The 22,032-nt window shown below is 40.2% G+C and overlaps 2 protein-coding genes across 6 annotated transcripts in view; one reads left to right on the forward strand and one right to left on the reverse strand.

The window, feature by feature from the left end:
* Positions 1-2: 2 nt before the first annotated feature.
* Positions 3-17,724, forward strand: MRPL54 (mitochondrial ribosomal protein L54). Its single transcript, XM_072113098.1, has 3 exons — positions 3-211; positions 8,221-8,377; positions 17,543-17,724. Exons 1-3 carry the CDS (start codon positions 124-126, stop codon positions 17,673-17,675), a joined length of 378 nt encoding a protein of 125 aa, XP_071969199.1. The 5' UTR covers positions 3-123; the 3' UTR covers positions 17,676-17,724.
* A 1,345-nt stretch (positions 17,725-19,069) lies between these two features.
* Positions 19,070-22,032, reverse strand: part of RAX2 (retina and anterior neural fold homeobox 2) — a 52,775-nt gene continuing 49,812 nt past the window's right edge. For 2 of the 5 annotated variants that reach the window (XM_072113081.1, XM_072113082.1), the window contains one exon: positions 19,070-19,785. In XM_072113081.1, the coding sequence (XP_071969182.1) occupies positions 19,345-19,785 (441 nt within the window). In that variant the 3' untranslated portion in view covers positions 19,070-19,344. The remainder of the gene's footprint in view (positions 19,786-22,032) is intronic. The other 3 variants (XM_072113068.1, XM_072113077.1, XM_072113061.1) reach the window with 2 other exon arrangements.

Raw genomic sequence — 22,032 nt, forward strand, 5'->3', positions numbered from 1 at the left:
GGCTTTGTATAGGGCATTATATTGCTTGACAGGCTCGGAGAGGTGGGGCGTCCGCGCGGAGGGAACTACAGGTCCCGAAATGCAATGCGCTCCTAGTGCCCCGGAACTGGCAGCACGTGTGAGATGGCTGGCAGAGCAGCTCTGAGGGTAGTAGGCACCTTTATCAGCCGACCCGGGGCACTGCAGCTACGTGGCTACGCCAAGAAGCCGGGTGAGAAGAGTTTTTATTTAGACCAGAAAGTGGTAAATGCTGTAATGTACGACATTGCTTTACGGCGTGTCCTTGGAGATGCTACAGGACCTTGTATATAGTAGTGGGGTGACGAGGAGGCTTCCTCACAAGTGACTGTCATGGGGATTTGGCTCTTTTCATTTGGCAGTCGGTGTAGCTAACATTGTATGCCAGGGCTATATCACCTTGGTGTAACCTTGCTGTTCCCTTCTGGGCATTGAGTGTAGTGCACATCAGAAGAAACGCTGCATCTGCATACGTGTAGCTGTGGTGAATGTGGGGTGCAGGAGCATCACCCCAGCGATACAGATGTCCTTTGTAGTAGCTTACCAGCCTCTATAGACTGAAAATACCTCTGGGAATACAAGTTGCCTGCAGCTGACCTGTACTGCTGAGGACTTGTGTCATTGCTTTGCTCCATGAGCCTTCCTAGTACAGGCAGTCCCCGGGTTACATACAAGATAAGAACAAACCTACAGAACCTAAGTTGAGTTGTAAGTCGGAACTGTATACTTTATCATTGTAAGCCCAGTCAATATTTTTTGGTCTCTGTGACAATTAGATTTTAAAAATGTTGGATTGTCATAAGAACCAGGATTAATAATAAATCTTAATTACAGGCACCATTGATAACTGTTACAGCTGTTTATTGTAGCCTAGGACTAAAGTACAGTAAATTACCAAAATCCAGAGGTCCGTTTGTAACTAGGGGTCGTATGTAAGTCAGGTGTTCTTAAGTAGGGGACCGCCTGTAGTTCTGATAGAAATCACTGGAGAGCAGAGTGAGATGTCATATGTATCATTTATTACATAAATCACATAACTTTACGCTTCCTGCGGGATCCACATCCGCCATACTGGTTCCGTGTTTGAGATAACTGAACATCACGCATAAAGGATTGTCTTCAGTTAAGAAAGCCACTTGTACTTTGGACAAACATGGAATAGCTCAAAGTAGAAAATAAATGTAATAGATGAACATAGAATATTCATACATATCCCATAGTTATATGTCTACATTAATACATCATCATAATATTACTAAAACTATTATAACCAAAAATCTGAAAGCGAGCACAAGCATCAAAATAAAGCAAATAAACACATTAAAACATAAATGTACCCCTAAAAACTATATATTTTTATGAAACTAGACAACCTGGTAACTGCATTTGTCTTGATCAACAGTCAGCCTGTACAACCCTCTCACAACTTTGTGACAAGCTTAAATAATTAAAAAAAAAAATAAATCATTAAGCATAAAATTCCCATCAAAGCGGAGATTTACACCCTAGTAGGAAGTGGGCAGTTATACACTCACCGGCCACTTTATTAGGTACACCTGTCCAACTGCTCGTTAACACTTAATTTCTAATCAGCCAATCACATGGCATTTAGGCATGTAAACATGGTCAAGACAATCTCCTGCAGTTCAAACCGAGCATCAGTATGGGGAAGAAAGGTGACTTGAGTGCCTTTGAACGTGGCATGGTTGTTGGTGCCAGAAGGGCTGGTCTGAGTATTTCAGAAACTGCTGATCTACTGGGATTTTCGCGCACAACCATCTCTAGGTTTTACAGAGAATGGTCTGAAAAAGAAAAAACATCCAGTGAGCTGCAGTTCTGTGGGCGGAAATGCCTTGTTGATGTCAGAGGAGAATGGGCAGACTGGTTCGAGCTGATAGAAAGGCAACAGTGACTCAAATCGCCACCCGTTACAACCAAGGTAGGCAGAAGAGCATCTCTGAACGCACAGTACGTCGAACTTTGAGGCAGATGGGCTACAGCAGCAGAAGACCACACCGGGTGCCACTCCTTTCAGCTAAGAACAGGAAACTGAGGCTACAATTTGCACAAGCTCATCGAAATTGGACAGTAGAAGACTGGAAAAACGTTGCCTGGTCTGATGAGTCTCGATTTCTGCTGCGACATTCGGATGGTAGGGTCAGAATTTGGCGTCGACAACGTGAAAGCATGGATCCATCCTGCCTTGTATCAACGGTTCAGGCTGGTGGTGGTGGTGTCATGGTGTGGGGAATATTTTCTTGGCACTCTTTCGGCCCCTTAGTACCAATTGAGCATCGTTGCAACGCCACAGCCTACCTGAGTATTGTTGCTGACCATGTCCATCCCTTTATGACCACAATGTACCCAACATCTGATGGCTACTTTCAGCAAGATAATGCGCCATGTCATAAAGCTGGAATCATCTCAGACTGGTTTCCTGAACATGACAATGAGTTCACTGTACTCAAATGGCCTCCACAGTCACCAGATCTCAATCCAATAGAGCATCTTTGGGATGTGGTAGAACGGGAGATTCGCATCATGGATGTGCAGCCGACAAATCTGCGGCAACTGTGTGATGCCATCATGTCAATATGGAGCAAAATCTCTGAGGAATGCTTCCAGCACCTTGTTGAATCTATGCCACGAAGAATTGAGGCAGTTCTGAAGGCAAAAGGGGGTCCAACCCGTTACTAGCATGGTGTACCTAATAAAGTGGCCGGTGAGTGTATATGTCTATAACGTGTGGACTCCTACAGGTATAAGTGTGCAACACTTTATTACAGTTTTATAGATTTTTATATATACAAAATTTTCAACATAAACAAAATGAACACTTCCAAAAATACTAAAACAAAGACCATTTTTTGATTGTAATTTTGAAGGAAATCTACCATCAATATCGATCATAAACCAACAACATTTACTCATAGATCCAGGCACCCTGGCAGTCGTAATCCTTTTTTTTTTTTTTTTTTATAATTTCTTTATTTGAGCAGAGCAGAGCAGATTACAACAACATGAGTTCACATAGTGTTTACAGAGCAGAAGCTGTCAAGCAGAAGAAAATCTAAAAGCTAAGTGCCAAAGGATGAGTAGTGACTATAGGATACAATAATGAGAGAGGTTTCTGCACTTTATTGTGAGGTTCAGCGTCAAAAATTGTGTAATCACATTGAATCTGCCTGTCCGTCCTTCTATTATTCTCCAGCGAGGGGAGAGTTAGAACAGTAGGCCCTAACGTGGCCCCATAGTGGCCTGCCAGGGGCACGAAGAATAAGAAGTAGAGAAGGAAAAGTTCTGCATTTTGCCAGGAAAGGCCGGCAAAGGTGCGGGGGGAACATTGAATAAGGGTATTGGAGGAAGAGAGAGGTGATAAAGGAAGGGAGTGAGGGGAAAGGGGCTGGGTTGTCTCGACCAGGAGGGATGAGGGTCACGCAATGCTTTACAGTAGCTCCCTATATTCGGGAGATAACTTAAATTGGATCCAGGGTTGCCATGTTTTGAGAAACTTATCATGTGCACCATGCACCGAAGAGGTGAGATCTTCCATATACATCAGATCGTTCACCTTCGCTGTCCACATAGCCATCGTCGGTGGTACCGTTTGCTTCCATAAAAGTGGGATGCAGGCCCTCGCAGCAATGATGAGGAAACGAACAAGAGATTTCTTGTATCGCTGCACAGACATCACATTGATGGAAGAGGGCTGGTTCCAACACGATTGACTCTCCGCACAAGCGGGATATTACATTTCCCAGATCGAGCCAGAGCTGTGATAGAACTCTACAGGACCAGAACATATGTAGGAAAGAGCCTCCTCCTCGTAACGTCTCCAGCAGATATCAGAGACTTGAGGAAACATCGTGTGTAGCCTAGTGGGTACTCTGTACCATCTTGCCAATAATTTGTAACCCGCTTCCTGGTAGCGAGAACGTTGCGTAGTGACAGAGTTCATAGATCCTGCCTTTTCGTTCGTCCGTCAAAGAGATGTCTAGATCTTCCTCCCAACGCTGGAGGTAAGGAGAGCCTGGGTCATTTGGGATTGAAAGTAGGCATGAGTAGGATGAAGATAGTGTATGTCTCAGGCCACGTAATCTTTTTATATATGTTATCCACAGGCTCCTTCCTTCTAAAATCAACTTTTAAAATTATTTTGATAAGACCAAGGGGCCCTCAGTGATGTTGATGTCTTTTCACTCTTTACAATGAACAAAAGATGTCTCAACCTCCCCCCCTGCTTTCTTCCCCTACCTCTGCCTGTGTAATATAGCAGCAGGAAATGGGGTGGGACCTGCTCTGCTCATTGATACAGTAAAAGTTGAATTTAGGAGGAAGGGAGCAATGAATGACAAATATCATAAGTTTACCGCAGTCACTTTCCTGGATCTATTGGTAAGTTAGAGGGCAGCATGGTTGCTCAGTAGTTGAAGCGTAGCTCTACAGCCTTGCAGCGCTGGGGTCCTGGGTTCAAGTCGCATCCAGGTCAACATCTGCAAAGAGTTTGTATGTTCTCTCTGTTTGCGTGATGTCGGTATCTACTGAGGGGCTCCTGGCCTCTTGGTAAATAGGGGTGTAAACTCTGCCGGTTCTGACTTTTTTGCTCTACTTTCACTGGATCGCTGGGGGAGACTTTAGTAAACGTGAGGGGCTCAGCATTCCCCAGTGCACCAGCTTGCCCACTCTATTCCCTGTCATGCCCATAGTGGAATTTGGGTCATAGAAACCCAAAAAGTGGTAGGGAAAGGGAGATTAATACGGTATCTCTATCAGAAAACTAGCGGAGACCAGCGGTTGACATGGGAAACCATATAGTACAGTTAGAGACGAAATGAGGCCCAGAAGTGTGCTAAACACTTTTTGTACAAAATTCCACTGAGGATCACACAGATATATTATTTATCACTCCTTTACACAACTCAGTAAATTAAACACACACTTTAAGATGCGTTTAATATGTGCACCATCGTTTAGCAATGCAGAGGTACCCTCTGCGATTTGAAAGAATTAGTGTGAATTCCAAAACTTGGGTATAAATAGTTCAGTTCCGTTGTAAAATTAAAAAAAAACATATCCAGGAATGCGTGTTTTACATATTTATCGGCAAGTTTTTGGACAAGTTCTGGTTCATGGTGTTAAAGGAAATCTACCATCAAAATAAAGCATGATAAACTAGGGACACTGACTCATAGATCCAGAAATTCAGACTACAGTAATCTTCTTATGTTTATCTAAATAAAACTTAAAAAATCATGCTAATAAGCGGAAAGAACTACTGGAGGTGCTACCAGAGCCACTCTGATTACATCCTGCAGAGGGAGGTGTAAAATGCTGAGGGAGAGCAGGGGGGCGGTTTAAAGGGGTTCTCCGAGTTTTGCTAAAAAAATATATGTGGCCGGGAGCGGGCTGACTAAAATAATAAAGCTGTACTTACCTCCCGGTGCCCTCCCGTATCCAACGCTGCTGTCGCTCCGGTCCGGGCGCCATGTAAACAAACATGGCCGCCGGAGCAGCGCTGCATTCAGCTTCCGGCCGGACACGACAACCTTCCGGCCCCCATACACAATGCTGTGTATAAGGACGGATAGGCGTACCCGGCCACGGCCGGCCGGAAGCTGAATGTAGCGCTGCTCCGGCGGCCATGTTTGTTTACATTTTTTTAAACTCGGACAACCCCTTTAACATCTACACTTCATGTACCTACCTTCAGCACACACTTCTAGCTAGCTCTAGCTCTAGCTGCTCCCTCTCTGCACCCTCTCATTTTCCTCTCTGCTCCATGCCAGCTAAAAGGCTGCTGAGGTGGCACCTATGAGAGGACAATAACTTTAGATCAGTGACACAATTCTAATAAAGACTTCTCCTATTTCATATGAAAGGAGATATTAACTGTTAAAGTGACAGTCAGGAGTGGTGTCTATATATTAAGATTGTACGCTCAAATTTCCCCTTTAACGGTGATAGGTAACACGAAGGCAGAGTGCCGAAACACACGTTGAGGTACTTGTTCATCTTGGTGGTCACGTGTATCCTGGTGCCTAGGTAATACGAATATTGGTTTGTCATACTTTGTCATTTGATACATTAGACTTAATTATTATACCGTTGTTTGTGCCTTGATATGGCCTCTCTATAGGCCCAGGAGATAGACTATATGTTACTGTGTACTGACATCTTTACGTCATCATGCCACCTCGATGTTTTATGTTACCTGTCCAGTATTAGCTACCACCTCCCTTGTATAAAACGTCTGTTTCATGTTTTTTACTGTGCATGTTTTTTCAATGTCATTATAATTGATCAAATAAAATTTTGTCACATGTTTTTTCAATAACATAGTTTCTGTGTATATCTGGTGTTCGTTTTTTGAGTAGGTAAAATTCCAGAGTGTAGGTGGGAACTCTCTAAGCAGACACTTTATGATCCCTGTAGTGCTATGAGATGCTGTGTGCTGACAATGTGCTTAGATCATTAGGGCAGGTTTCAGCTACACTTTAATTTAGCTTCTGAACATACACTAGTATCACTAGAGATGAGACTGATCAGAGATGATGAGATGGATATAAAACACAATGACGCTCTCAGTTCTGCTACATCTCGGCTATAACACACACACATACAGCCTGCACTGCTAAACCTTCTTCCCCTGCTATAAAGATCTTCTCTTATCTGTAGTTTCACACTGCTGCTTGCTGACAGGAAGTTTTTGTGTCGGAGATATTCTTGTAATGCAGGGGGAGGGGCCGGATGCGAGAGGAGAAGCTAGTCAGAAGATTTATAATCCGATCCCGGGGTGACCAAAATTCCATACACCAGAACTGATCGGCAGGCTGGAATTATATCTGTGAAATGCTGTATTTTTCGTTAATAACAGTGAATTATTTTGTTATCCTGAGTATATTTAAAAATCTTGTCTTTGTGGGAATACTCCTTTAACATTGGCCAAGGAGGCCTCTGAGATTACGGTGTACACTTTTATGATGAAAACTTGGATAAAAAAAAAGTAAATTTTCTGAAATTGAGGACTTTGAAGCTTATCAACTGTGACCTGCCTTTTGTGTAGTTTTGTTTTTTTTTTAAAAATGTATAATGGGTCATTATACTTCTAAATTGTATTCCTAAAGGTAACAAGTTTGTTGGTTTGGCAGTAATCGTTTGTGGTCAATGATTCCTACTCAGAATGGTCACCAGTTATAAGTGGTGTACCACAGTGCTCTGCCCACTATTTAATTTATAAATAATAAAGAGGTAGGGATTTATAGCACTGCATCTATTTTTGCAGATGACATCAAGCTGTATAGTGTAATACAGTCTGTGGAGGAAGTTCATAGGCTGCAAGGGTGACTTGGACAAACTGAGTGGCAGATGACTTGGCAAATGAGTTTCAATGTGGACAAATGTAAGGTTAGGCACCTGGGGGCTAATAATTCACATGAAACCTATGTCCTTGGGGGAATAAATCCGGGAGAGTCCCTTGTTGAGAAAGACCTCGGTGTACTAATACATCATAAATTAAATAACAGCATGCAATGTCAATTAGCTGCCTATCAAGCCAGCAATATCTTGTCATGTATCAAAAGTGGTATGGAGTCTCGGGATAGGGATGTAATATTACCACTGTACAAGGCATTGGTTGGACCTCACCTGGAATATTCTGTCCAGTTCTGGGCACCGGTCCATAAAAAGGATGCCCAGAAACTATAGAGGGTAGAGCCACAAATATAAGGGGTTACAAGGGTTTCAGTTATGAGAAAAGATAAAAACAACTAGATTTATTTAGTCTTGAAAAGAGACTGAGGGGACTTGATGAATAAATATATGAATGGTCCACACAAAGGATAAGGTGGAAAGTTGTTCCAAGTTAAATCAAATCAAAAGACAAGGGGACACTGTCTGAGTCTGGAGAAAACAAAGTTTAATCACCAGAGCCGGCAGGTTTTCCATACTGTGTGAACTGTCAATCTGTGGGATAGCCTGCCTCAAGCCTGGTCACAGTAGGAACAGCAGAGACCTTCAAGAAGGGTTTAGATGCCCTTTTTACATCTAAATATCATTGATAGTTATGTGATAATACAGAGTTGTTTCTCTTAATTCCCTTCATCATCCAATCCCTTCCCTTCCTTGGTTAAACTTTTGACATGTCTTCTTTCAACCGTTTAAACCATGTATTAATAAATTGGTGACTCTACACCTTCTTCACAGTTGCTAAAGGAAAAGGAAAAGGATTTGTTAAAGAAGTTCAGAAAGGACCTGAAGTATGTAAAGACCCGGCTATCCTGACGACACATGCTATGGGTGTGAATATATACAAGGCTGCATCTGATGTTAAGCTGAAAGATGATTCCGAGTATCCTGAATGGTAATTCACAATGTTTTTCTTCTATAGTTTTATTGTTTGTTTGTTTGTTTTAACACTGTGAGAAATATAGGGGGAAATGTATGATACGCCGACGATCGTGCACTGGCATATGATAGTGCCTATAACACACACGGTCAGCTCTTGTATACATCCCTCCCGGTTAAAGACCTTATCTGTCTGTAGCTAGTAGAGTAAATCTCTGTACACTGCTGCTTCATGGCAGGAAGTGCCTGTGTCTGAGCTGCTCTTGAAATGCAGGGGGGAGGGGTAGGAAGAAGAGAGCACTGAAGCCATGCAGACATGAGAAGCTATTCTTGAGAAGAATCCGACCATAGTCAGGAGATTCACGGTCGGATCCAGGGGCAACCAAACTGTAAACATCAGGTCTGATAGAGGTTGAAATTATATTTGTGAAATACTGTATTTTTGTTAATAACAGTGAATTAATACAATGCATTGTTTTGTTATCCTGAGTACATTTAAGTCTTCTTGGGAATACACCTTTAAAAGCTATGATCAGAGTTATTGTGGGTGTTACAGAAGAAGGCTGTTTCCAGGCCTCTGTTCTAAAGCGACTGTACAGTTTTATGTCCATTGTTGGGAAGAGATAATCACCTATCCTTAGAAAAGGTGATCAATAAAACTTAATTATGTGACTGTCAATCATGTGTGTTGCTGCATCTTTCAGATGCTCCCTTGGAAAGCCCATCAATAATAGATTAACGGGGAGGGGGAGAGTCTGTGCCCCCCAGTAAGGGGCACTGTTCTGTATGTATTCTGCTATATAGGTAAGATGGGGTACACAGCAAATTTATGAAAGAAGGTGTTTAGGCAAATTTCACTTATTTAACACTGTGTGGAAGAAAGCCAACTCTGCTCATCAACCTAAATAGACCATCCCAATCATGAAGTATGGTGGTGACACCGTCGTGCTATGGGAATGCTTTGCTTGCAGCAGAGACTGGAAAGATGGTCAGAGTTGATGGGAAGATGAATGTTGTTAAATACATAGGAATTCTGGTGGAAAAACTGTTAGGCTAGGTAGGTTTACCTTTCAGCAGGACAGCGACTCCAATCATACAGTCAAAGCTACAACATAGTGGTTTACATCAAGGCAAATTCATATGGTCCAGTCACAGTCCAAACATAAATCGCATTGAGAATCTGTGAATTGGTGCTCACAAACATTCTCCAACCAATTTAACTGATCAATTACTACAATTGAATATTTATGAATTATGGGAACAATTTATTGGATAGAACAATTTTTATAATTTTGTCATATACAAATAAAACTTAAAAATTACAGCTTAAAGAATCCTACTAAACCCAATCTTTTTTGAAAGCAGACACTTTTCTAATTTTCAAAATTAGGAGGTTATAAACACAGGCACATGCATGCAATTTTGTTTCAAAGTATAGTATTTTATATATACCGTATATACTCGTGTATAAACCGAGTTTTTCAGCACAAAAAATGTGCTGAAAAACGTCCTCTCGGCTTATACACGAGTCTATTACAAAAAAAATTACCCACTCAAAAAAAATAAACTTAAATACTCACCATCTGATGTCAGCGCTGCTCCCCGATGTCGGCACTGCTTACCGATGTCAGCGTGTTCTGTCTTCTTTCTTCTCCGCGGCTCTTCTCCTTTCTTCCGGCATGGACGCGGCCATGTTTATTTCGTGGCCGCACATACTATTACGTCAGCAGCGGCCGCGTCATAGTATGTGCATGCTAGAAGAAAACATGGACGCGTCCATGCTGGAAGAGAGAAGAGGAGCCGCGGAGAAGAAAGAAGACGGGACGCGCTGACATCGGAGGGTGAGTATTTAAGTTTATTTTTTTAAGGGCCGTGGGGGCAGGCTGCTGAATACTACTAGGGGCTGGCTGAATACTACTAGGGGCTGGCTGAATACTACTAGGGGCTGGCTGAATACTACTAGGGGCTGGCTGAATACTACTAGGGCCTTTCTGTATACTACTAGGGCCTTTCTGTATACTACTAGGGCCTTTCTGTATACTACTAGGGGCTGGCTGTATTCCCACCCTCGGCTTATAGTCGAGTCAGTCGTTTTTCTCAGTTTTGGTGGTAAAATTAGGGGTCTCGGCTTATACTCGGGTCGGCTTATACTCGAGTATATACGGTAAATGTTTTTATTATATTAAAAAATGCATAAAAATTTACTTTGGCCAAAAATGTGCCCTAAACAGAAAAGTATTTACCTCTTAACTGTAATAGATGACAGATGACCTCTTACTCATATGATTTTCTAAAATGAGAAAAATCATCATAAAATCACCAGTAATGTGCTTTTCAGCTACAAATTTTAAGATATGCTTTTCTGTATAAAACTTGCGTCAAAGTTGAGGTGTACACACAAATAGGGATTTAAAAAATACGTCAAAGTGAGTAGGTTTATGTATACCACACTACACAACTTCAAAAAGAATTCACACTCCCAAAAATACTAAAAAAAGACATTTGGTTGTAATCCATAAATGTGTTAAAAGGGGTTGTCCCAAGCCCACCTGTCCCCTTATTACAGCGCCCCGGCTACATAGCTTGGGCAACTCCTTCAAAAATATATTATACGTAAAGTAAAAAGCTCCTATACTGTCAAAATGTAAGATGTGAGGAGTTTATGTATACGCCACAGGTGTATATTCACCAAAATACGCAGCAAAGGGATTGTTAAATCTGCTAGGTGTGCCAAACTAATTTTGCAGAAAATTGCATTGACTTTTAAGAGAGAGATTATTTTATACTCCAATATCAAAGTCTTTCTTAATGTGTTGCACACTTGGCCCTTAGGAGCTAACAACGGCTCAGGACTGGTCCATAAAAGTCCCACAGTTAAAACAAAGGAAAGGAGAAAAATTACTCTGACCGGAGCTCCAAAGTTCTTTATTTGTTCCTTCCGATCCAATGAATAACAGATCAGTTGCTTGGTGGTTTAGTTTTCTCTCACAAAACTTCGCATATTTCCACAGAACCTCCGACAGGAAAAGGTCACCATTCAGACCAACACCATTGCGTTTTTATCCTCCTTTTCTTGCCATTATTCCTCATAGCAAATCACTAGAAGAAATTATGTGTATGGATAGGGTAGTATGTTCTTTATATTTAAAATTTATTCAGATAAAATATACTCACAAAATATCTGTAATGCGCATATCTAGGTACAAACAGGACTCCAGTCTCGCATATCTGCCCGACCCTGGGTTGGTGAACCCAAAGCGAAAGTTGAAAAAAAGCTAACAAGAATATGAGGAAAATGTGTTTTCTTGTCAATTTCACAGCATTTGGAATTTTCTTCCACTAACCAGTATACGACATGGAGTATAAAATACCGTCACTAGGAAGTAAAATTTGATATGCAGAAAAGAAGCCCTTCTGTACACAGAAAAATGTAACCTTTTTCGGGGATTGGACTACGTCACAGGCTGCGGCGGTGCCAGAAGCTGCGGGTTTGGCTGTATATTATAGCCGACACCCACCACTAACGCCCACGATCAGAGATTCCTTAAAGTGAAAGTCCACTAAACACCAACATTCCCTATACATACAAATAAAGTACAAAGAACCCAAAATCATGAAAAACCTCACATATTTAGTATCGCCGCATCCGTAACAGTCTGTACAATAAATCTGTAACCTTTTATTGAAACCGCTCGATGAACGCCCTAAAAACAATACCTGAAAAACTTGCCAAAAATGTACATATTTCACAAAATCATTTCACAAAAATGTTCCAAAAAGTGATTTAAAAAAAAAATGTGCGCCAAAATGGTACCACTGAAAAGGACAACTCAACACGTAACAAATAACCCTTAAACTAGCTCTGTCAACCAAATGATAAAAAAGTTATGTCTCCAAAAAGATGGCGATACGAAAATAAATTACATTTTCTCTTTATTAGTTTTTCTTCAGTAAAATTGTAAAAATACATTAAAAAACTATACAAATGAGGTATCGCTGTTATCCTAGTGATCTATAGAATACAGATAATATGTTACTTTTATGGTATGGTGAACGGCCCCAAAAAAATACAAGAAGAAAGGAAACCAAAATTTACTATTTTCTTTCCCTAAAAACATTTTAAGAGTTAATAAAATACCATCAATAAGCTAATGACCAACTAAAATGAAGTATTTGTAAAGTCCATCTAATGTTGCAGAAAATAAGCCCTTATACGTCCAAATTGCCAAAAAAATAAATATTGTATAGCTGTTTAAAAGGGACAATGCTCTGAAATAATAATAATAAAATAATCTGCTCTGCTTCCCTTCAATGCCCTGGTGTGTGCCCATACAGTGGGTTACTACCACATGTGTGGTATTGGTGTACTCAGGAGAAATTGGGTTTCAAACCTTGTGGAGAGATTTGGTATTTTATCCACTGAGAATTTGTACATTTTTTGAAAAACACATTCATTTAGCCAAAACATGTAAAATTTCAAAATCACGCACAATTTTGTTTTATCCCCTGTAAAACAATTAAAGGGTTCACAAACTTCATGAAAGTTGTTTTACATTTGTTAAGGTATTAAGGTGTAGTTTCTATAATGGGGTAATTTATGGGGTTTTACTTTATTTAGGTCTCTTACAGTGACTTGAAATCTGAGCAGGTCCCTCAATAGAAGGGTTTTGCGGTTTTTATAAAAATTTGAAAAATTGCACCTAAAGCCCCGCAACATCTTACAAAAATGAGAGGATGCCTAAAAAACCATGTCAACATAAACCAGACATTCGGTTAATGTTCGTTATCAAGGTTTTTTTTTGCTGTTATGACTATGTGTGGAAAAAGTAGAACATTTTGAATTTCGAAAATTGAGTTTTTTTCATAAATAAACGCAAAACATACCACCAAAATTTTTCAACTAACATAAAGTACAAAGTGTCCTAAGAGAACTGTTTCAAAAGCACTTGGATGTGTTAAAGTGTTCCAAAGTTATAACCACTCATAGTGACACAGGTCAGATTTAAAAAAATCGGGCCGTGTCAGGAAGGTGAAATGTGACTTCAGCTTTAAAGGGAACCTACCACCATGAATCTACCTATAAAGGTAGATCGGGTAGTAGGTGGATGTAAGGGACGTGAGGATTAGCTCTTTTTAGAGCTAATCCTCACGTCCCTGCTAACTTTTGGTACACTTTATTGACCTAATATGTAAATTTCGTTATGCGGCTACTGGGGCGTGGAGTAGGCGGCACGAGGCTACACAGCGTGGCTACTCCACGCCCCAGTAGCCACATTACTCCTCCTACCCTGTTGCGTGCGGCGCGCAGCTCCTCGTAGCTGTGCGCCCTCGTCCGTCATGATGGCGTTCTGCGCACGGCCGACGGCTGAGCAGTCCCAGCTCCGAGGCCGGAGCTACTGCGCATGCACAGTAGCCGGCTTGTCGGACGAGGGCGCGCAGCTACGAGGAGCTGCGCGCCGCATGCAACAGGGTAGGAGGAGTAATGTTGCTACTGGGGCATGGAGTAGCCGCGCTGTGTAGCCTCGTGCCGGCTACTCCACGGCCCAGTAGCCGCATAACGAAATTTACATATTAGGTTAATAAAGTGTATCAAAAGTTAGCGGGGACGTGAGGATTAGCTCTAAAAAGAGCTATCCTCACGTCCCTTACATCCACCTACCACCCGATCTACCTTTTTAGGTAGATGCGTGGTGGTAGGTTCTCTTTAACCCCTTAGCGCTCTGCGCCGTAGCTGTACTGCGCTGAGTCCCGCGAATAGCGCTCGGCGCAGTACAGCTACTGCGCTGAGACGATGCCGATTCAGCGCTGCATAGCAGCCGAACCGGCACCGTTAGCCGCGGGATTTCAACGGTAATCTACCGTTGACATCCCCGGCTAACACCCACGGTCGGAGTGGGCTCCGATCGCGGGCGTTAAACCCGTTAAATGCCGCGGTCAACGCGACCGCGGCATTTAACATGCCTTCCGGGGGTCTTTACCCCACGATCTCCGTCTGTGACGTCATCTTAAAGGCAAAGTGTCAGCCTATGCATCTGCATAGGCTGGTACTGCTAATACCCTGCAATACATTAGTATTGCAGAGTATTATAATGAACAAGCAATCAGATGATTGCTTGTTCATATCCCATGGTGGATCAAGTAAAAAATGTAAAAAAAAAATGTTTTTCAATAAAAAAATTACTTTATAAATCACTAAAAATACCCATAAGCCCCAAAACATATAAAGAGACATATAACACTCAAAAAAGTCTAAATCATAACACAAACCCCACATATATAGTATCACCGCGTCCGTAACAATCCATAGAATAAAACTATTGAACCCATATGATGAATGCCGTAAAAAAAAAAAACGTTAAAAACCCGCCCAAAATCAACAAAACATATGTACTCCAGAATGATACTGTTGCAAAGAACAACATGTCCCGCATAAAACAAGCCATCAACCAGCTCTGTAGCCAAAAACGTAACAATGTTATGCCACTTGGAAGATGGCGATGCAAAAATGATAGATTTTTCCCCACATTAGGGTTTTATTTGGCAAATTTAGTAAAACATAAGAAAAAATATTCATGTCCCCGTAATCGTATCGACCCATAGAATAAAGATAACATGATTATTAGGCTATACGGTGAACACGAAAAAAAAAAAAGTAAAAAATCCAGTACAGAATTGATGCTTTTCTACTCATGACCTCAAAAAAGTTCCTAAATTTTCAACAATAGGTGATACCAACCCCAAAATGGTAACACTGGAAAAAGCATCTCATCCCGCAAAAACAAATGCCGTCACATGGCCCAAATAACGGAAAAGCGAAAATTTTATAGCCTTCAAAAGGGGGCAACGAAGAAACTAAAATCCTGGCAGCTGCAGGGTGCTCCTTCCCTTCTGCGCCTCGCTGTGCCCCCATAACACAAGTAATGTCCAAATGTGGGGGGTCGCTGCACTCAGGAGAAATTGTAGAACAAATTTTATGGTGGGTTTTCTCTTTTTATCTTTTGGAAATGTGTAAATTTTAGGGCTAAATGAACGTATAACCGACAAAATTTGACCATTCTAAATTTCACCGCCATTTTGATTCAATTACTATGAAGATCTCAAGGGGTTAACAATCTTTGTAAATGCTGTTTTCTGATAGTTTGTGGGGTGCAGATTTGAAAATGGGTTGGTTATATAGGGGGTTTTTGTTGCTAAATATGTAAAATTTAATTTCAAACAGTATTTATCCCCAAAATAGTCAATTCAGAAAATACGCAAAATCGCTATTCGATTTGTAGGCCGCGTGACGTCAAAATAAATTATCCAAACATTTCAAAAATTATGAAAATGTAAAGTAGACAAATGGGAAATGTTATTCGGCAAGTTATTTAGGTGGTAAATCGATCTGCCTGAAAACGCGGTGATTTTGAATTTCAAAAATGGCAAATTTTTCTAAAAATTCATCATTTTTTTTTCCTTTTTTTTGTAAATAAACGCAAAACTTATCAGCCAAAATTTACCACTAAAATGAAGTACAACATGTGGGGAAAAAACAATCTCAGAATCGCTTTGATAAGTAAAAGTGTTCAAAAGTTATAACCATATAAAGAGACGCAGGTCAGAATCCAAAAAATGGGACTGAGCCTTAAGCTGTAAAATGGCTGCGTCCTTAAGGGGTTAAAAAACGTATGGAATTTTGCAGGTGGGGACCGAAAAAAAGAAGTGTCAAACTGTACTCCTTTGGTAAATAGTTTACAAAGTGGAGTCATTCTCTCTTGGGGAATGGGTTTCGGTACCTCAGAAGCTCTTCCCTTCTGCACCTTGCAATGCGCCCAGATAACAGGTTACATCCACGTGTGGGGTGTCCTTGTACTCGGATCCACAAGATTTGTAAATGCATGTTCTATTTTTATTCAGCTTGTGTGGGTAGATTTAAGTTTTAATAACGAAGTTAGAAAATTCCAAATGAAACCTTCATTTTGTTTTAATTTCTGTAAAATACTTAACAAACTTGCTATGTGCAGTTTTGAATAGTTTTAGGGATTATTTGTGGTGGTTTCTATTCATATGACGTCAAAAACCCCTAATAGAAATGGTCCCTAAAATAATTAGTTATAAAATTTTCTTGAAAATTAGAAAAAATTATTTTCAATTTGTAATCTTTCTAGCATCGTAATAAAATGAAAGGACACTTATAAAATGACCCAAACACAAAGCCGAGATATGGTAAATGTAAGTTAGTAACTAATTTGGGTAGTAGGATTATCCATTTGAAAAACTGAACATTTTGAAAATAGCTTTTTGTTTGCCTTTTAACATGATTGTTAGTTTTATTAATTGGCATTAATTGTTTTATTAATTGTCATTTTTCCCATTGAAGTTTTTTAATTTTTTAATTGGTGGTGAAATTTAATACATATTTTTAACATCTTTTGGTAAATACTTATGGTGTCAATCCATTGACCTTCCTAGTGTTTAACTAAGGATGCAGGGTGTGCATGTACTGTTTCAAACTGTAATCGATGGCTCATGCAGCAAATTCTCCATTCTACTCTCGGCTGACAGGCTAGAGGGGGGGGGGGGCATACTTCAAATGTCTATATTTTATGCTGTGGCACATAGAAACACTGGTCTAGTATCATATTAAAAAGGAGAATCCGCCCTTTTAATATGATACCTGCAGTTTTTGTTTCTAGTCAGAAATGACAAGCTGTATAAGCCAATCAAATTTTTTACTGCAACTTTAACAGTGGATATCTCCAGTTCTTTGGTACCTAGAAACACAAACTAGATATTTGAAGTTTCTAGGTTCCACAGTTCTAAAGTTATAACAGTTAGAAGTGGGCCACAGTCATGACGTTTATATACGTGCTATCTGCAGATAGGACATATACAGCCAAATGGCAGTTGTGAAGGAGTTAAATAATGTTGCTGATGTTTTATGAAGTACTGCGTTGGCTTCTGTCCATGTGCCAGGTGTCTACTTTCAGAAAATATATGTGACACCTGTGGTCTAGATTTGCATTATTTGTGCATGTCGGGATGGAAGGTGAATATGGTTCTTTTAACCAAATGTGCAAAATATCCAAAAACCCTGACAATAAAAGTCAAATGAAAAGTATATAGATACATGTTCTAAGGAGAACAGCCATGTTCCCAGCTTCTCATTTCTCAAATGTCACCTTCTATTGTGTTCCCTTAGGCTTTTTCAGTTGGATTTGGGACCTCCCAAACCTTTGGCAGAAAGAAGTCCAGATACTCCTGAATACTGGAAGCTTCTACGAAAGTTACACATGTGGAGAAACAATCGTCTAGCTAAGACGAAGAAGTTTTAAAAATCGGCCTAGTAACCTCTGATAATCACTAATAAATTATTTGTTTATATATGTGTTCAGTTTGTTCATACTATGAAATAGAAAGCAAAGCTATATGTTTTGAGAATTATACAGAGGAAGAGAAAAAATAAATTGGAAGTCTGAGACTCTGTGTCAGATATGTCCCAGACATGGAATGTCCTCTTAAATTGTTTGACTGACGCTATCGCCAAGACCCCTGTGGTCACCCTGTTCAAGCCTAATTAATTCCAGTTTGTTAGACCTGAATGGGAAGGGGGTCATTTATCTAAACTTGGTTTGAGGGTTTTTTTTTCCCTTTAAGTTATAGACAGTGATTTACACGCTTAATTTGGACTTTTATGCATGTAGGTGCATGGTCCCTCCAAGTCGTATGAGGGCAGGTGCTTAAGAGAACTATCAACCACAAGAAAAATCAATAATAAAAATAGTAAGTGGCTAAATAGAGGACCATTTAACTAATAAGTAACCAAAAAGAAACCTCAGTAGCACTGAGTAAAGTGACCAATGCTTTATATGGTACACTTTAATGAAGATTAATTGTGTGTACCATAAGAAGCATTGGTCACTTTACTCAGTGCTACTGAGGTTTCTTTTTGGTTATGCTTAAGAGAAGTAACTGACGTGTACATAATGTATTAAGTAATGTGAAAATCTGTAGTGACAGCCTGTACTGCACTCAAGCATTCTGCATCACTACCGAATGTAGCATTCCTTCCTGATGCACATCATCATGTATATTTTTCAGATTTAATTTTTTTTTTATTAATAGAAGTAAAGCACGGGTGTCAAACTCAAGGCCAGCGGGGCACATCTTTGTGTTATCTGGTCCAGCTCTGGCAGGGTACTCCGATGCTCACCTTTCCCTGCTCCCACGAAGCAGCAGCAGTGTTCTTTAGTCCTGTTTGCAGCGGCTGTACCTGCCGGCTCTGAAACCAGGAAACCCCATGTGAAGACATCAGAGCCGACACTAAAAACCGTCGTGCACAGGATATAAGAAGAAGCCTGTTGTTGCTTTGGGGTAGCAGGGAAGATTTAGTAAGTGTGTTTTTTTTTTTTTTTTTTTTTACAACAGCAGGACATGCATCTTGGGAGGGGCAGTGGCTGCTGCTTGCTGTGGATTCCCTCCAGCAGCTAGGGGGCACTCTGGATGCTGGATGGAGGCACTATTGTTTACTGTAGAGACCATGGCAGTGTCTCAGATTATTTAACAATATGTTCAGCTTTGTGTTTGCCTCTTATATGGCTGATTGTCGGCCCCTTTATGGCAACTTCAAGACTAATGTGGCCCCAGGGGAAAATGAGTTTGAGACCCCGAAATAGTGCATTGTATTTAAGGATAACCACTGTAAAAGTTAAAAATGTTGCACAACATTTAAACTTTAGATTTTTCTTTATTTTAGTAAAAAATATTTTTGGAAAATGATTAAAAAGCACAGAGTATTTCTGAATCACCTTTATGGGGTTGAGGACCAGTTAAATATTGCAGAAGTTCCAAAATTCCATTCTACAATTTTCAGATCTTTGACTCCTCATGCTAAATAGTCCTAAGTCAGTCTTCAGTTTTTTATAGTCGATTACAATTGAAGGGATGGTCTGTCTTTATAGTGAGTTCTTTCATTTAGCCTGAGTGAAGACAAGCGGCTGCGGATCAGATGGGCTGCCAAGTCTTATCTATGGTCTGAATATGTTCCTTTGCCTTCATTCGAAGAGCAGCGATGCTGGAGCTCCTTTGATCTAACTCGTCCAGCGGAAACTTGTCCACAAAGGTGCCCATGCACTGGTAAGGACCACTACTTAGAGGCTGTATAGATGTCATTGGATTTGCACTGTTGAGAAAAGTGTGGCCAGTGTATGGCGATTGAAGATTTTGGGAAGGAGCTATAAATCCTTGCATGCTGTGCACTGTTGTAGCTGCTGATATGGGTGAAGTAAGCCAGGGGTCCAAGGGCAAAGAAGTGCTTAATGGACCAACAGTTGTAGTTATAGGTGTCCTTGAAAATGAGAGAAGCGGGGAGTCGTGAAGTTTTGCTGAGGAAGATTCCAATTTTTCTTGTCGTCTCCATTTAGCCCTCCTATTCTGGAACCAAACCTGTGTCAGAAAAGAAATAGGGATTTGTAAGGGATTGGAAGGCATCATTCTATAAACAAGTGTGGTGGCAGGTGTTATGGAGGAAAGAGCAAGATATCTGCCGCATTAGGATGAGCGCAATTAGCGTTGCCGGGACCAGATCCCCGATAATGATGATTCCATTAACGGCTCGAAGTGTCTGCTAATTGGATAGAGTAGTTTATGGATTAGTAGGGAGAGGGTGAAAAAAAAGCACATAGGGTAATAAGGGGCAGAAGTGATGTGGAAACTGAAAAGAACATGCAGCATGTATAATCTCAAAATAACTTTGTCACATGGGTCTAATAATCTTCTCATTACTTTAGTTCTCCCAATTAAGCATGTAGAGAAGTGACTAAAAATGTAAAATTAAAGAAAACAACCTACCATCACAAATACACAGTTGTTTTCAGTGTGTTTGCTCAGCAGTAATTCTGTGTATGCATGTTTAGTGATGTTATTGCACATTCTCCATTGGTCAGTAATAATTGGGTATTTCATAGGTCATTCTAGGTAACAATCTGTTAACACTGGATCATTTTGCTTGTAACCTCTGCCTTTGTATGCACCAAATGGATATCCCTGACATAATGCAACTAAGCAAAACAGGTGCATATGTCACCTATAGAATCAAAGCTCTCTTGGTATATGTGTAGTCTGGCTGCATAGGAAAGCACATAGGAAAGGTTCAGTCTCATTTAGAGTGTAAGAAATTAATGTACAGGCATCTTACGCCTTGAAATGCATTGTAAATAGGCTATTAGACAGATTTATTTAGAATATCTAAAAGAAAGCCGTAGATGTTGGAGTGCAGCTTTGATTTTGTATTGGGATCTTCAAAAAGATTAAAGCTGCACTGTGATTTGGTTGTTATGGACAACTCCTTTTTAAGTCAAGGCTGCGCATGGCCAGGAGTGTGCAATATAATTCATATTCATTCTGCATCTATCTCTGCCTGACTGTGTGTGCCACTGTTCTGAAAGTGCCATTCACTCTGTCCATCAACATGTAGCATACAAGTGCACCCTGGCAAATGTCACAAGTCATACCATATACAAAAATCTACATACCATCTACAAATAGGCTGAAGATGCACATGCAGATGTACGCCGACATTTTTAAGCATCTATTCTGACAGAATGGGTTCAAAAGGAATGGGATGTAAGGAAATTTTCGAGGCTCATTCACACATTAGTTTATTTTTCTCCGTATTTTATCTGTGATTTCCATCTTTTTCCAATGGGTCTGTGGTCTGCTGGAAATATTTTGAATCGTGACCTACTTTTTCACATTTGCAAAACAGACTCCAATAGAAGTCGGTGAGACCACAAAAAGATTACATTTATGTGCAGCACTCAGAAGATGCAGGGAACCAAGTGTTTCGCCTTCTAAGTACTGTAAATTTTATGCTGTAGGGTTTTTTTTTGGGGGGGGGGGGTTGTTTTTTTATATCTAGATCCAGTACACTATACTGCTATTATAAATTTCAGCGCATTATCCAACAGATTTACATTTCGGGTAAACGTCAGCAATTTCACTGTACTTCTGGCCAAAGATGGATTTCGTACATTTCTCCCCGGTTCCTTAAGGGGGTATTCCCACTTTGGCAAATTAATGTTATTGTTTGTATGATGAAAAATACTACAATTTTCCAATATACTTTCTGTATCAATGACTAAGTTTTCTAGATCTCTATAGAAAGCTTCATTGCTTACTTCAAAGTGGACAGAAATCTGACCCGTGTCACACAGGTGCACAGCTCCTTAGTATTATAGAGAGTAAACAGAGCTGTGCGATATAACGAGCCGTGCACTTGTGTGACCATGGACAGATCTCTGTCTAATGGAAATAAACAAGGGACTTCCTACAGAATGACAGCAAGCAGAGATCAAGAAAACTTTAAGGAATTGATACAGAAAGTATATTGGAAATTTGTAGAACTTTTCTTTATGCAAACCATATCAAATACTTGCTGAAATGGGAATACACCTTTAAGGAATAGTCTACTACATGGTTTCATGCACAAATTCCACTCTAAAGTGCAGAAAATTAAAAAGTTGGTGCTCTCAATCTAATTTTGTTAGGATTGTTTAAAAATATGTACATAGCACTGCAAATAAAACTAATTATGGAAATAACATTGTTTTAAATGTTTTGTGTTCAACTTTTCCATCATAACATAGTAGTAATTTCACAACCGTAAATATGGCAAAAAGTAAAGTGGTGTTA

This window comes from Engystomops pustulosus, chromosome 1, assembly GCF_040894005.1.
Source record: "Engystomops pustulosus chromosome 1, aEngPut4.maternal, whole genome shotgun sequence".
NCBI lineage: Eukaryota > Metazoa > Chordata > Amphibia > Anura > Leptodactylidae > Engystomops > Engystomops pustulosus.